Source organism: Amblyomma maculatum, chromosome 2 (assembly GCF_055883805.1).
Source record: "Amblyomma maculatum isolate TAMU_Amacu chromosome 2, ASM5588380v1, whole genome shotgun sequence".
NCBI lineage: Eukaryota > Metazoa > Arthropoda > Arachnida > Ixodida > Ixodidae > Amblyomma > Amblyomma maculatum.
In genome coordinates, this window is record NC_139345.1 from 177983609 (window position 1) to 178000739 (window position 17131).

The window sequence follows — 17131 nt, forward strand, 5'->3', positions numbered from 1 at the left end:
TCCAGAACTCGTGCCTACCAGTAAGGAAATTAAGGGGTACGAACCAGGACCCGTCTGAAATATGGTCCCTTTGCGTAGTCGATTAACTGAGCCCCTAAAGACCAAGCCTCCTCGTTTTGTCATGTCTTGAAACTGATGCTTCTAGTCTATGAACTTAATATACAGCGAATACGAGTTTATTTCGTGCCGCAGCTGCTGAAGACAGGATGTCAAGGGATACATCACGAATTCTTGCGGCACGGCCTCTTATGAAGGCGCCCTGTAGTTAGTGCTACTGTCCTGTAGCAATGGTTGTAACGTTGATGTAGCTTTCTGGAAAATGAGCTCTCCGTGCTACAAGCGTATTTACTTCAAGCACTGTACTTGCCACATTTCCTGGGTTTTTGAAGGGTTGGAGCAAAATTAAGAGCACAATGCACATATATCAACTCTTATGAACATTTAGGCGGCACTGTAGGGCATAAAGACGTATCGCAGTAGCGGAGACGTACATTTTTCATTGTAAAAAAGAACGCTTCGACAAGTTAAAAAGAAGCTATTCAGAAACAAATGTGTAATGTCGTCGGACGAGAAATTTCTTTTCCCTGTTGCTTGTGAGAAAAGATATAAACTAGTCCTGTCACTATATGTTTGTATATTCTACCAAATGCCTAGAATTCGTGCAGTAGTGTTCCGAGCTGCCTAAAATTTGAAGTATTCGCAGCAGTCAATAGAAGGCAGTCATTAAATGAGCACTTTGTCCAGATACTAATACAGGGAAGGGCAGCCTATGTACACTTGGGAGGGAGATTTCATGAGTGATCGGAAGTAGACATGTAGGTGCAAGCAGTTTGATGCTAGTTGGTCAAACTCTATGGAGCGCCTTGTCGAGCAAGAAGTGCTAGATTTCAATATGGTGCCAAAGATGAACACAAAACGACAATTTGTTGATGTGGCTGGCATACACCACGCAAACGACATCGTGGTCTAATAGCTGAGGTTCGAAATTGCTGGCATGAAGGAAGAGAATATTGAAAGAGAATATTGAAAACATTACATGCGAGTCATACGTAAGAGTAATGTTTGCAATTGTTTACAAACGCTTCATCACCAGTAAGGGAACGAAGCGGCAATAATAGCGCAGCTTCGTGTTGAGCACCAACACATTTATCGCGAACGTCAAACTTAACCCCATAAATAACAAGTCAAGTCAATTTTAACTCTACTACAATGCATATAAACTTGCTCCAACACAACCGTGCGGTGAAAATATTTTTGGCGATGCTCTGAGCGCGCGAAGGCTAGCTGAACGTGGATACCAAGCAGGCGCTGCCGCGGCGCTACCGTGGCCCCGCAGTTCTCAAGGAAGCGCCCGCGCGGCGGCGCGCTAGTCGGCAGAAAATGGCCACGCCCGGGAGCGGCAAAAAAATCTGGGCCCGCTTGCACAAAACAATCTTAAGACTGCCTTAGCTAAGTCCAGACTTAACTGGAGTCTAAAGAATAGGCCACTAGCATGGCCGCTTAAGACTGGAGTCAAGACTGGGCTTCAGTCCTGACTTGAATAAGTCGCTTGTATGATTACGACTCTAGTGCTGTCTTGGTTAAGACACAAGGACGCCAGGTGTCTAAGTAGAGAAATTAGGTAAATACAGGGATGCGCTGGCACTGTCCCTGCTGTAAGATGTACACATTCCGTCAATTTTGCATTGTGTAAAATCCGTGCCATTGCTTTTTGCGGCTTAAGATTGTGTTACGAGGAAAAATGCCCCAAGTGGTTGCTGAGGCTGTTCTGGGAAGCCACTCTGGTGAACATGAACCCGAAGCGTTCGACGTTCGGAACACGAGCCGTCTTAAATAAGCTTGGTCTTTCTAAAGACACCATTTAAGTCTGGAGTTAGCTCGGACTTTATCGTGCAAGCCGGCCCGGGTTTATAGGAACGCTGTTCTGTCATATTCATGTCGACGTGAGAATGATTTGGCTGGTATGATTTAATTCATCTAAGCATGTATAGCCCTATCCATGTCCTCGTTAAAAGTCAGGCAGGCGGGCGCATTCATACGACTTGGTTAAAGCGGAGCTTCATACGTCGGGTAGTAAGTAGCCTACGCTATCGTGTCATACCCTTAAAGGTGGAGCTTAGGTGTCCGTCAGAATTTTTTACCTCAGCAGAACATGTTCACCGGAAGAGCACAGACAGTTTCCTCGGCTGGCGAAAAGCTCGAATTTTAGTTGAAGTGTCGTAGAAGCCGGAAACGTTGGGCAAGATGCGTTTTGGGTAAGTAGTAGGTGGTACAGGACGCATATATCGCTACACATACGCTCGGAACGAAGCTCTATCCTGGCAACATCTTCGGTCTTGTTTTCGATTTACACAACCGCGCGTCGCTTGTCTGAGCCTCGTTTCCTGTGGCTCCATAGGGCACCTTGCTGCTCCCTTCTCCACCGTCCGATCGCTGCGAAGCAGAATGAGGTGTCCCCGCGCCGGCGCTTGTTACGTCCTACGAGGTGGAGAGGAGGCTCTTGCGTAACTGGCGAGGGCGATTGCTGCGAAAAGTCGGGCACCCGAGAAGCTATCCTCTCCCTCCTCATTTGGGTCAAGGGCCTCTGCGCGCTGGCAGGCGGCGCGTGCAACGCGTGGCTGCCTCCGATGGCCGCGGAAACAGCGCACCACCTTGACACGGCTGAGGCGGCGCGGACGAGGAGGACGGAACGAAAAGAAAAGCGATAGGCGAAGGCGAGGCCGCACGTGCGAACTGTTTGTCACTCACGCCATGAACAAATCTCCGCCCGTGTGGAGTAGTAAATGGTTATGAACGACATGGCTTCCTTCCCCATCTCACTTGACGTGCCATTTCGTGCAGCAGGCGGTTAACGCTCCTTCCTCCATTTTATATATAGCCTGTGGATTCGCTGAACAGAACCAAAAACTACTGCAGCCGACATGTCGCGAGAATTTGCGGCGCTCATCACAAGCAAGCGCTATGGTCAACCCAATATTATAGCTATGATTATACGATGCGCCTCCCAAACGCTGTGAATGTGCGCTCGAGCACTAGGGTGGCTGCATGCGAAATATTCTATATTTAGTTTATGGGGTTCGACGTGTCAAAGCGACTAAGGCTATGGAGAGCCGCCGTTGTGGACACCGGTCATTTCGACCACCTGAAGTTATTTAACGTGCACATCGCACTGCACACGGGCGCCTGGCTCTGCGCCACCATCGAAGAGCGGTTGCCGCGACCGGGGTTCGATCCCGCATCCTTGGGAACAGAAGTCGAGTGCTCTGACCATCGCACCACCACAGCGTGGCGGAACATTTCAATGTCTCAGGTGTACCACGGAGACGACCTGAGATGTAGCCTTGCGATGCAGCATCGGGGTTGTAGTCGGGAGGCTCTAGCTGTTCAAACCCCTATCGTTGCTGGGGAACTTGAGTTCTTTTTTTTTAGTCTCTTTGTTAATAGCCCTCGGTCTGCTTTGCATAAGAGTCTCCATCAGCTGATCGTTAATTCGCCACAGATGCGATTGCTGGGTGGCCGGGCCACCGGCCCTCTTTAGACAGCTCAGGACGCAGAAAAGAACCCCAAGCTACATCACGTACAGATTATTTCCCGTCCTTTATTTTATTCCTCTGTTGTTACATGAACCCACCTGTTCTGACACTGAGATAATAGAAATGGAACAGTTCTATTCGCTGGCACGATACAAAATGCAATCCCATGTTCACGAATCAAAAGTCAGCAAAAGACAAAATACCAGAGCGCGAATCATTACAAGCGTCGCTTATTTGTGAAATCTGCTCATAACCGCTTTCGAATCAGCTGCAGAAAAGTGCAATTGGTAGTGAACCCTACAACAGTAGTAGTAGTCGTATAGTGATTGTTTATTAAAATAATAATCAAAGGAATTAGAAATTTGTCGCCCTGGTATCTGCTATCTTAGTTCCTGAAGCACCTAATAAGGTAGCGAAGAGAAAGGGAGAAGAAAGCTGAGCGACAGGGGAGACAGGACAGGGTATACCATAAATAAAATATAAATCTATAATACGCTATGTTACACTCAGGTGTATCCTGTGGACAATTCGCCAGGACACCATTAGTTCCCCTTTCGTGGTAGCCCAGCAACATTGCTCACTATTGAGAAGTGGCAAAAAAAAAAAAAAGGCTATGGCTGTTTAAAAGCAATGTCTAGCTACCTCATTGTCGCCCCGCGCCAATCGTAACATTTGCATCGAGTGAGACATGCGGTGTTAGCCGCAGATGTGGAGAGAATAAAAGTAAGTCTCGTGATACCTATTCTTTTTTTTTTTTTATTCTGTTTTCTGCCAACTCAGTTTACAGGAAGACAAAAGCGCTTGCAGATCCTTGATCAAGCGATAGAGGTGGAGGCGAAATCAGGAGTGCTTGCGACACGTGCACTGGACATAGCACGACATGCGGCGCTTATAAATCGATTATGCTGCTCACATATGTATTGATGCGGTCGTAATCACGTGGTACTCAAGGTCTTGTTTCCTTCCTTGATAACAACAGCGATGAAACATTAAGAATTTTAAAGAACTCTTCACAAATAGGTTACGTCCTTCGAAATTAGTGTTGTGTTTCTCCAAAGAAGCAAATACACGCGTCCTGCATGGTCAGGGATAATTCCATAGTGGCAGCAGAAATGGCCATTGCACTAGCAGCCACCTCGATACTCGATTAAGTTACAACTGCGATCACGTCTTTGCGGCTGCAACAAAAAACTTCGAGAAAAACCAAATAGATGATTGCGTTATACGATAGGTATCTGTCACTCTTCTCGACGGACACCAGAACCGCGTGATAACAGAGAGGACGAAGGTGGGAGCGAAAGAAGAAAGAAAAGGGTACCATAGTGGAAAACTAGGGAATAATTTCGACCACCTGAGGATCCTTAACGTGTAGCGAGACCGCACAGCCAAAGGACACCTTTTACATTTCGCCTCCATCAGAACGTGGCCGCTGCGGTCGGGTTTATTTCCGGGAACTTCGGTTCAATAGCCCAAATTATTAACCACGGAGCCACGAGAGCGGATACCGAGTGCCAAATTCTCCTTATCTGGGCTCCCGTCCACCAGTATTTGACATAGAACGAGAGGGCAAATGAACGTGCTCGGAGCCTCAGTTTCCGAGCCAGCTCTCCCCTCCCATCTACACAACGCAAAGTCAGGCTGATGAAATATAAGGGAATCTGGAAGCTGTATCGAAAAGTCGACAGTATGCTCAGCAAAAAGAAGGAAGTGATTTGGAGATCGTTGCAGATGCACTCGTACTCGAATCCTATACAAATTACGCACGTGGTACCTGCGATAATACGACGGAAGATGCAAACTTTGCATGAGATTAGCAAATTGGACATGTACAATCATAGAAAAAAATGCGGAATCCAGGGCTAGGCTTTGATGCTCAACTAAAACCCAGACAAGCAAAAATAGGCGATCAATCAAACCTATAGGGCACGGCTGGGTCCCAAAGGATCCTGGCCCACTCCTAGCCTTAGAGGTCGTGGAATTTGATTGACCAAATAAAGCTTTTCCTCTCTTTCTCCTACATTTTTTTTTTCGGATAGGGGGGGGGGGGGGGGGGGGAGTTGGAGGGTGTTTTACGTCTTAAAACGGTATAGGGTATTAGGGACGCCATCTCGGAGGACTCCGGTCATTTCGACCACCTGCGTTCGTTATTCGTGCATCTAACTATTTCGAAGGGAACAAAATGTAGCGCACCAAGACAAGGACAGAGAAAGAAGACACACACAGCGCCAACCTCCAACTAATGTTTATTCAAGGAAGAAAGCATGGTTTTATACCACCATGGACTGAAAACCTTGAGAGAGTTTTGTTCCGCTAACCTTTCATAGCTGAAATGCCTTGTCCAGCATACTTTACAAAAAGAGCATCTTCTAGCGGTAAATCCTTTATTTTGTTATGCAGGACATTTTCCACAGACGTTTTATAAAATTTCATTTCCTGAAACGTTATGTCCTTGCCGAGTAGATATTAGGGTTATTACAGGCGTTATTCTCTCGTCTGACTCCAACGCATGGCTTAAGCAGTTGTGACGGTGACGTCATCTATTATACTCGACGCGCAGCGGCTTCCTCAAACCCGCCCCGCTACAGTGACACGTCCGCCTGTGCTAGCGGGGAGGACACCTATACTCCGTTTCATACATCGGGTGCAACGCAGCGAAGGCTACGCAAGTAGTCCTTAAGAAAAAGAAATATGGCCGATTTGAATAGGTAATCAAATACGAAGTAGCTGCGTAGCACCGCTTATCCCCGTTATACCTTTCATACATTACCACACACATCTGCAATTTACACTTTCTCCAATATCTTCCCTCTGCTCACGCAAGAGGTGGCCAGCAGTCACAAAGACAAACAGCGCCAACGGTTGCGCTTCCAAAACACACAACACACAAACCTACGGCCCAAATATTCCGATCGCGGCCCTTGGTCGGTTGCGCGCGGGTGGTGGTTTAAAGGGACGTATGTCCAGGGGTAACATTAAGAGATAGGAAGCGTGCACAGTTGGTCAGAGAAACAACTCAAGTTACCGACATTCTAGTGGAAATTAAGAAGAAGAAATGGACATGGGCAGGACATGTAGTGCGAAGAGAGGATAACCGACGGTCGCTTAAGGTAACAAACTGGATTCCAAGGGAATGAAAGCGTAGCAGGGGGCGGCAGAAAATTAGGTGGGCGGATGAGATTAAGAAGTTCGCAGGGGTCAAGTGGATGCAACTAGCACAGAACCGGGTTAAGTGGAGAAATATGGGAGAGGCCTTTGCCCTGCATTGGGTATAGTCAGGCTGATGATGATGATGATGATGTCCTGGCGTCTTCCCGAGAAGATACCGACAGCAGCTCCCTCTGCCGCGCATTCTCCCAGCCCGTGTTCGCCGCGATTTATGGCCTCCGCGCCCTTTCCCCTCAAACCGAGAAACAGAGCAGTTAGCGTCAAACCCACAACCACTGCGCTTATGCTATGTTTTTTGAGTGCTCTGGTTTGCCTCCTTCCGGCACGCGACTTTTCCGAGAATCGGAACGGACTGAACCGAAGGCGTCGCCCGTTTTTCGAAGAGCGGCCGCCTGAGCGACCGTCATAAATAAACTCGCGTCAAGCTGCCACTTGACCTTGGCCGCCCCTTCGGAATCTCCCCCGGGACAATGGACCCGCGGTGAGCGCTTCGTTTCTGGGAGAAGCCCGCAAACTTAACTGCAGATTTATGGGCCTCCGGCTTTCCGGTTCTGCCTTCGTAATCGTTGTACTTCAGCACGTCGAGCACGGCGAACCTGCGCCGCAGTGCCAGATGGCCTAGATGGCCCGGCTTCATCCATTGCGACGCGAAGCAAACGCACACACGCTTGTGCAACGCTGCCGAGCAACGGACGCCACGTCCGCCACAGACACCCCCCTTTCTCACTGTCTTACTCACGGTGTAAGAATAATATAATTCTTGCACCGTGGTCTTACTCAATGCGCTCGCTCAGCCCCCTCAGTGTTAAGTCGCGTGATGCGGTCGTCGCCACTTTCTCTTCCTCCACTTCAAGTTCATGGAGAGATGGATGGACAGAGAGAGAGAGGGAGCGGCTTCTGCTACAGCTCTGCGGCCGCTCCACCTCCTTAATTCTGAGCCGCGAGACGCGCGCGTAGCCACCTTCTCTTTCTCCGCTTCAGGTTCACGAAGAGAGAGAGTGAGCGGCTTCGGACAGACATCGGAGAAATCCGTGATTGCAGCTGGTAGTGCTACACACTAAAAAGAGGCGTATCACTACGCGCTCGTTTCGTGGCCGAGTGGTTTCTGCGGAAAAGGGCTCTGTTCCGAGCATACACGTTTGCAATAGCTTGCTTCGCGTGCCTGGACATCTTCGCAGTGCGGATCTTATAGAAAAAAATCCGCTTCGAAGAGGCAGTCGAGATCGCTGCGTTGCGCTGCGTGAAGGGCGCCGCTAGCAGGGTTGCGGGACAGCGAAAACTCGACACGAACGAAAACGACAAACAAAACATACAAACTCACCGAATCCGATCCTTTCTGCTTCAAGAAGGTGCTTTTTATGGAGCTGACGGCAAATATGATTTATTACGCTTGCAGAGAAAGCAACTATTATTTACTCTAGTCAAGAGCAGGCACTATTTTTCATCACGGATGCTGGGAGCGCAAACAAGGATAGCTTTGGCAGTGTTGCACTTAATGTATGAAACGGAGTATAAATGGACAGAGATGAATGCAGGCCCCACGCACCACAGCGCACCAAAACTCCAAGACGCTGTTGAAGACGCGTGTTTCATGCTCAGTGCCCTGCTGGTCTGGCTGGGCGTTCGCGCTCACTGGTGCTTCATGAGTAGTGAGCGGACGCACGGTGCTAATGCGGTGGGCGCAGTAGAGATAGCAGGGCCGACTTAAAGATGTACCGCTCTCGGGGACATCTCATTTTAGCTTCGGCTCCTCTTGGCGTTAAGGGTGTTCGCCGAGCAGCAAGTTTAGCGCTCAGTTTCGCGCCTCAAAACTAGCGCGGAGTGCAGAAAGAAATGTGACGCATGCGCTGTTTCAACGAAAGAGCAGCATGAAGGCATGAGGGAGTGAGTAACGAAAGGCGTTCACCTTCGGTTCGTCCCTATGTTTTCCTCCTGTCCGGCGCCCCATTTTCCCCTGCGGAACGCCAGCTTTGGGTGTTTTGATGCTGAAAAACTTAGTTCGAAACCAGAACAAAGGCTCAGTCAAAAAGAGCACTTGCTCCGCTATAGCCTGTTCGTTCCTTGCCGAGTCCAAATGCAGCGGGAGAGTAAGGGAAAGAAAAAAGGTAATGACCCGTGTCTGTTTCCTTTCCTTCGTGTTTTGTCCCGTTCCTTGCGCTGGTTTTTTTTTTTTTTTCATTATGCAGTACCAACTAGCCCGGCATCTTGCACTTCTGAAGGTAATGGCAGCCTTACAGGAATAATACATGTTTTCGACTCTGTCTTCTAACCAACAATCTGTGCGCACTTTATTAGAACGGACTGTAACCGTGTATTGTGAGAGAACTAAACACTGCCAGCAAACTTCCTGCGCTGAGGCGTCTGAATTTCCGCGTTTTGGATGTGCTGTCATGTATTCTCATTATGACTACGTACTTATTAGTTCACTGCACCGGCGGACCATTAGCGCGTGTAATTTCGGTATACTGCAGTGCACGCAGTGTGGCATGCGCAGTGCAGGCCGCGGTAATTACTGTGGTGAGCGAATAAGAGGCCGAACGCAAAGCGCAGCGCCTGCGGGCAGAGCAACTAGAGAAAGCCGCGCCTCTCGGCTGGCTACGAGTGGTGGCTTCACGTGGCTAAAGCGGACGGTGCAGCTGGAGAACCATTCGCGATGCAGCGGAACGTCGGACGCCAAGTAACACCTCCCCTTCCTCCAGCCCCGTGTATCCGTCACCTTATCTCCGAGCCGGTTCATTATGTTCATTCGTCACGCCGATCGTGATTTCACGTTCCCAGGCATACGGACTGTGCGTCACAGGCATGGACACCTCCTCTCGCTAGGTCGTTCTTTCTCTTTCATTCTTGTCCGCTGCGTGCGGATTCGCACCTCTTCCCCCAGGCGCCATCACTGGACTCTGCTCCACTTGCGAGCTTGCGCAGAAAGCAACGAAAGGGTGCCTCTCTCGCTCTTTTTTCCTGCGCCAATCGCGGCCGTCGTGATCTGGCGCGACCGCTACGTTCGTGGTACGCATAGGGCCCCTCGGCTACCCTCGTCCATCGGTGCAACGAGGCGGTGGTAAACCTTCTGGCAGTTCGTGAAGAAGCAGGATACACCCGGCGGATATATGTCGCCCGAGGTCCATTTCTCTTGCTCGTCATGCCAATACTGTAGGGTTGCGAACAACGCTTATGCTTACGTCCAGTGCGCCCGCAGGCGACAAATTAGGCGATGTAGAGCGTTCATCTCGGAAAGGCTACCGGCACGATCTTGTTGGTCCAGTTGACCATGTAGCAGGGTACGACCTATTCGCTCATTCTTGGTCAGAGGCAGCTGAGACGACCAAGGCAGGGTCTGTAAAGAACGGATGGCAACGTGAACTGGACGCTGTTAACGTATATAGTTCAGCGCCAGTAAAAGTGGAAGACACCGACAAACGTCTTTTGATGCTCCCTCATCTTGCATGAAGCACTCGCTGCGACCGACACCACTATATGTCGTGTACGAGTGAACAGTACGATGCTTGCAAGTGTTTTAAAGAAAACATTCCTTTTCTGGTCAAGGTTTTCCAGCCATCAAATTGTACACCGTAAGGAACTTAGACAGTCGTCTTATCGTGATCGCGCTGAACTTCTGTATTCGATCACAGCACCCCAGTTTACAAACTTGATATATGCAGTCATTTCATTGCCACGGCACGCATGTGCACTCCCCTAAAAGAAGATAAGACACAGAAGAAAAAAATCGCAGCTCATTGTAGGATATAGGGATTGTATGGTATGGGGGGGGGGGATAGTAGGGTGTATTCAGTGGCTCTGGTTTCTTTGAAAAATGTTCAGACGTATAAAGTAACAGCTAAATATAAAAAGAGAAAAAGAGCACGAAAATTTGCCCGCACCTGGAATTGCACCAGCATCCTACCGCACGACAGCACAGCACGCTAACAACTCCACTAAGGCGGCCTTTTTTTTTTTTATTTATTGCTTGCCATATCAGTACACATTTCCGTTTTATAACTTTACAGCCAAACTGGTAATAAAAGGTAAAAGCAATATGGTGCGAAAACTCCTGTATTATAAAAAACATTCTTTGAGGGAAGCCAGCTTGTCAAACGTTGATAACCAGTCTGGGGTTACACTTAGTGATTTCAACGCATAATGAATGTGCACAATATATGCTCAGTGAAATATTGTCTAGCGGGCCTGACATTTACATCTTTATTACGAACTGCCATCTTCGTCTTCCATACACTGTGCATGCAGACCAGCTTGATCAAGTCATACGGCACAGCATCTCGTTCATGTACTGGCAGAAAAATAAAAACGGATACCGAAAGGTGCTAAAGGAGGCCTTTTCTTTTTAGAGTTCTCTGCAGCATATCCCATAAAAATACTGCTAACATTTCAGAAAGATGTACTTTATTGTTTCAGGCTTACGAAAAATCAAACAATTTGCCGTCCATGGTAAAATATTCCCTTTTCTTCTAGCCAGGGCTTAACCTGCGACGTGTTAGTGTGAAGGTGGAAGAAGAAGGTTTTCGCTGAAGAATGAATTGGCATTTTCTGAACCCTCTTTAAGACGTCACCTCCTTGAACTGCACCGTATGTGGAACGATGTAAGAGTACCATTAGCAGCACATCGCATACATCTTTGTAAAGTTTTCTTCTTGGAACACTAGACAGATATTTCGAAGAAAACTCCACTCAGGCGGCTGCTCGTTTTATTACCAGTCTTTGGCAGACATGAAAATACATTGCAGAAAAAAATGTATAAGCCGCTAACTATTACAAGTACAGCTTTGTCACACAAAAATTCTCTAAGCGCAACCAAGAGCTGTACCCTTGGTTACCAGTCCACAGCACATGTTAGATATTTCAGTACCTCAATAAACTTGCGAACACTTTCAGGAAAGTACATGCGTGGAGGCCGCGCATCCACATTACAGTGATGATTCGGGAGGGTTTACACATGGAGGTCCACGAGCAAAACTAAGTTAAAAGAACAACCACCTTCATTACCTGTAGAAAAATTATAATTCCATACGAGGTGAGCGGTAACTCTTTTAATAGTCCTTAGTAGCTCGTCCAAGAAATAAACCTCTTCCCTACAGTGCAAAAATACGTGATCTATTAGTTCGGGTTGTTTACAGATGAGGCAGTTGGATCCACATAGTAGGAAAAAGCAATTTTTTTTCTCGGAAACTCTTACTGACAAGGTTCTAGTGCGCAGTTTAAAAATAAATTATTGTTCCCACTAGGACCTGCATCTTCTTAACCCACTTCAAAACAATACTGCTTGGCCCTCCACAGTATGAGGCCCTGTACATGGGCTCCGGAAACAGTGTCGTCTAAGTCTATGTACAATGTTTGTCGCTTAACATTGCTTAGGTAATCCTTTGAAGACCTGGCAGTCAGAAATCTGACACTGGAAACCACTAGTCTACATGATACAGAAGTAAATGTGCTAGCTTGTGCAGATGGTGTGGCGGTTTTCTGTATAAATCAAGACAGCATTTGCAGGACAGTGGATGCGGCAAAGTGCTTCAGCGAGGGAATGACCATCCACTCCGGGTGTTTTTGGTAATGTAATATGGGCTTGAGCCCTTTCAAATCCCCTAGGTGTCCCTCTGGAGCTATACCGTGATACGGAACGCTATTGGCAAACGTTGTTCCGAGAAACAAAGAAAAAGCTGATAAATGGAAAACCGCGCATTTGTCTATGCCACATCGTCTAACATTTTTTTTTTTCTCTATATAAGCAAGCTCTAGTAGGTGCTGCAACTGCTGCGCTGCTCGCGCAAAAATGCACACAAGCTCCACTGCGTTTCTGCAGTCTTTATTTGGGCCTCAGTCGGACGATTTTGTGCAGGCAAAGCAATGGGAAGGGGGGGGGGGGGGGGGGGGCTGAAGCTGGCGCACTGTTAAAGGTACTTGTTTTTGCGTACCGTGTGCCAAGTCAGGCTTGTGCATACCTTGCCCGATTTTGTTATCGGAACGGTGTATATAGAAGGAGGCATTTACGCTCTCACCAAGGCAGCTATTTTTTCTCTTCTTTCTTTGGAAGACTTCCGAGGAAGAGAAACTAAAACAGCATGCCTACTTGGGAGGAACACTGCGGCGACTTGTGGTTATGCCGGTTATATTCAGTTTTTTCTAGAGTTATTCTGCTGTTTCGCAATTCGTATCCTGTTCTCAAGTACTGTCGTCCTCGGATCGTCTTGTAAACACGGTGATTTTTTTTTGGCTATCAATATGGATAACCAGTGTCCTCCATCACTGTTACGCTTCGTTCTTTTTTTTTTTTTTTTGCACGTGCAACTCAGAATATTCTTATTTACCATGTGCTGACTCTTTTGTTATATTTTTAGAGCGCATGTTTTTATATCTGTCGTAATACTGCCTTTCCTAGTGAATGGTTTAGTTTTGCACGCTGCCAGCGGAGCAGCAACGGGAATATTTCACTTCCCACTACGCATTGTGCATATACGAACCCTCAAATAATCATCCCTGCTGATATGCAGCTATCGATGACTATAGTTCCGTGGGTGCCAAGTGTTTCAGAAATGATCCAGCATACTTGTCATGTTCGTAGAGAAATGCTAGTTTATTGCTTACACTTACGCATTGCAGGCTCCCCTACAGTTGCAGATAAGAACGTGCAACACGAAACCGGACGATGTACAGCAATTGTTGCTTGTAATTAACGTATATATGCTCACGGGAAAGAGCGCGATACCATGTAGAGATGCAGTGAAATTATACAGAGATCGATAACAAACAATATGCTTTAAATAATTCTCACTTCAATTAAATTTATAAGCGCCGCTTGGTTGTTCTTTAAAATCTTGATCCAATTTAGGTGGGCAACCTCACGTGTATATGAAAATTTGCCCTTGCAATCTTGCAAACAAATCTTGGTATTATACGCACATCCACCTGCGTATAATACCAAGTCGTGTGAATGGTATACACACGACTTGTATATGCCGCCGTGATAAAATGCAGAACCCATTCACACATCCCATATTTCCTGAAATATATCACACATGCGATATTTAGGTGTTACAAGAGCCTGCTCTTCCTACTAGTCCTGCACGCATTTAATGTGTCATTTATGTCCCACATCGGTTCCTACATACTCCTATATTATTTCATATAGAACCTATAGACATCGCATATACGTTGTTTTATTTTATTTTATTTTTCGATTGGGCTGTTATGCTTTAGGAGCTTATTTTTAGGGGCCTTGTAGAAAGACTAGCGGAGCAAGCGGAAATGACGGAAGCCACTTCAGAGCAACAGTGGGGGCGGGTCTGCTCAAAGCGGACAGACAGATGCGGCTCTTCTACGCCTGGCGCTTGGAACAATTAGAAAAGAAATAGCGCGGACGGCAAGTGTATGGCTTCTGCGTACATTATTTGCACTACATTCTTTTTTTTTTTTGTGGCACCATTCGGCGATTCTTCATGAAGTCCCATTTCCGCGACGATAAAAAAGTTAGCTGTGATTTAACTTATGGTTAAACCTGGAGTTACGCGAGAGCAATCTGTATGGCTACGCATAGGTTCAGCTTGAAAGTAAAGGCATGGCTTTTGCATATAGTATACCTACGTTATGATTCAAGCTTTATTAATGCCATAGGGGAATCACTTCACGTATGAGCACCCCTTGCCTCTCGTCATTGACCATTCTCATTTGGGTGTAGAAAACATCTGGTAGTATGACATTGTCTCTATGGTGAACTCTGGGGCACGCCGCCGTCACAACGTTAAAACGAACCTTCTGTCCTGGCAACTTGCTGTTGTGGTTCGCCTCTACCAAATACCGAGTTATCTTTCTTCTTCTTCTTCTTCAACTTCTTCTTCTTCTTCTTCTTCTTCTTCTTCTTCTTCTTCTTCTTCTTCTTCTTCTTCTTCTTCAATTCTTCTTCTTCAATTCTTCTTCTTCTTCTTCTTCTTCTTCTTCTTCTTCTTCTTCTTCTTCTTCTTCTTCTTCTTCTTCTTCTTCTTCTTCTTCTTCTTCTCCTTCTTCTTCTTCTTCTTCTTCTTCTTCTTCTTCTTCTTCTTCTTCTTCTTCTTCTTCTCGTTCTTCTTCTTCTTCTTCTTCTTCTTCTTCATGTTCTCGTTCTTCTTGTTCGTCTTCTTCTTCTTGTTTTTCTTTTTCTATCTCTATCTCTTCGGACAGGCACGGACAGGCGCGGCGAAATGGCGAGACTGTAGCCAATGTAGCTCTCGCTACAAATAAAAAAAAAAGCCCTTGGTCATTCGGCGGCAAATGCTATCCAGAAGATGTGCTAGGCTGAAAAGGTGAACTTAGGAGAGAAAAATGCTGATTTGACATTAGGCACATGAGATCACAGCCACATTATTTCGCGCGGGAATTTCAAGCACATCACAACGCTCACTCGAAACTTGACCCCACTCATGAGATGCAATGAATAATTCATTGAGCCGCTTGTAAAAAAACGAATTACAGTCGTCAATAGAACAAGTTGATTGAACTTCATCAAGTAATTGATTCCCTTAAAGGAAACCTTGAAGGCATTTCAGTCATTATGCAGGATACACACTCATACTCCTTTTCGGGTACTCAAGGCGTACTTGTATGGCTTGGGTACAACAGAGGTTTACATGCGAGTTGTGTGACCTTTCACATAAAGTGGCATCTTACGACTGTACGCCAATGTGTATATTGTATAATCAGAAGAGATTACAGGTTGCTGTCCATACCCTTAAGGGGAAGCTTTGGGGCCTCCCTAATTTACTGGCTGGCGGCTTGCGAGAGGTGTGTCGTGCCATATGAATGCTTTGCTTTGTGACCTCAAACTGCAGCTGTTCGAGAAGCTGCGTAAGCTGTACCGTGACCAGCTGGACAAAGTGGACCTGTTCGTGGGCGGCATGCTGGAGTCCGACGATGGCCGACCCGGACCGCTGTTCCGCAAGATTATCCGCGAGCAGTTCGAGAGGCTCCGAGATGCCGACCGCTTCTGGTTCGAGAACCAGCAGAACGGGTGCGTGCGGTCTGTGTTCTTGTCCCACGGCCGGTGTGGCGTCAGACCTGACCTACATTAACGTAACCTAACCTTGCAATGGCCCGATTGATTCTGACACGATTACGGGAAGGGCGGGATTACGCGACTCGGTCTTGATATTCTGCATTCAAAGTATTCGGCTGGGCACCCTACATGAGAAGCAAACCGCCGAACAGTTCTTTTGAATTCAGCAATAGGTTCCGAACGTAAACAGTTTTGCCATTTTTGCTCACCCTACTGCATTTTTGCTTTGCGCATGTTCGCCCATAGGCTCAGCTTAAAGAGTGTTAGTGAACTCCACGACATGTTTCTCTTTCTCGTCGGCTTCCAACTTGCCGAGATCCTCCCTGGTCACGCAACCAACGTTGGTGTGATCTGGGCAGCGAAAAAACAGAGTCATTAGTCATAAAAGGGAGACATGCATATATGCGGGAAAAGTTGCCCGTCAAAGTGGTCATTTTGGCCCATACAAGCAGGCATAGACATTTGCATTTCAGGCCGCACTGCGCTGAGCGTTTCAACTGAATATGGTCTTTTTATTTCTTTACGGCCAATGAGGCGTTCTTAGACCGCGTCTTATTATTATTATTATTATTTTTGTGCCCGGTCTTAGCCACTCGGTTTTCGTGTCTTGCGCAGAGCATGCGGACGGGCTTCGCTGCTATCCAAGATAGTGGGAACCCTTGTATTTCGGGTGGGGGGGGGGGGGGGGGAGGGTCCGACCCGCATGCGTCATTTCCATAATCCTTCACCGTGTGATCATTCAGCTTCAGCGGCGGAGCTGACCAGCGGTCGGCAACAGCTGCTGCGAAGAGGGACAGTGGCCCGCGTAAACTGGTTTGCAGACACCGCCACCTAATCACCGCCTTTCAATAACGTCTCAAGGTCCGCAGTGAAAAGGCGACGAATGGGAAAGCCCCGCACGCCAACAGCGGCGGGAGGCTTTGGAGCTCTTCCACGGGGCAAGGCCGCTTTGCCGGCGCTCGCCGTCGTCGGGTGCGCCTTTCATCGTCGCCGCTGTCTTCTGGCCAAGACTAATGAGAGGCGAGCAAATTGCAGCGCCTGATTGCTCCCAGAGTGAACGACTATAGAGGTGGTCACTCGCGCACCGGCTCTGATTCACGAAAAGAGCGCGTGATACCCCCGCCCGCCCAGAGAGTTAAGGCGCAATACTGCCGAGGGCGGATCCAGTGCGCACAGGCTGCTTCGAATGTAGGCCGCTTTATACATGAGTTGCTGCGGACAATGTTGGCGAGCAGAAAGGCTGTAGGTAGGCCTGTGCGCTGCACTTGGGCGTTGGAAACAAATTTTACTCTCTCTCTCTCTCTCTCTCTCTATACGAGTGCTCAAAACCACAAACCGGCTTTTAGAACGAAGAGCTATCATTAGCAGCATTTCAAAACTGCGTTTTGGGCACTCCTCG

General features: G+C 47.5%; 1 protein-coding gene across 3 annotated transcripts in view; it reads left to right on the forward strand.

The window, feature by feature from the left end:
- Duox (dual oxidase) overlaps window positions 1-17131 on the forward strand; it is a 256715-nt gene that overhangs the window by 186873 nt on the left and 52711 nt on the right. For all 3 annotated transcript variants that reach the window (XM_084595542.1, XM_084595541.1, XM_084595543.1), the window contains exon 12: window positions 15509-15687. In XM_084595542.1, coding sequence (XP_084451668.1) covers window positions 15509-15687 — 179 coding nt within the window. The remainder of the gene's footprint in view (window positions 1-15508; window positions 15688-17131) is intronic.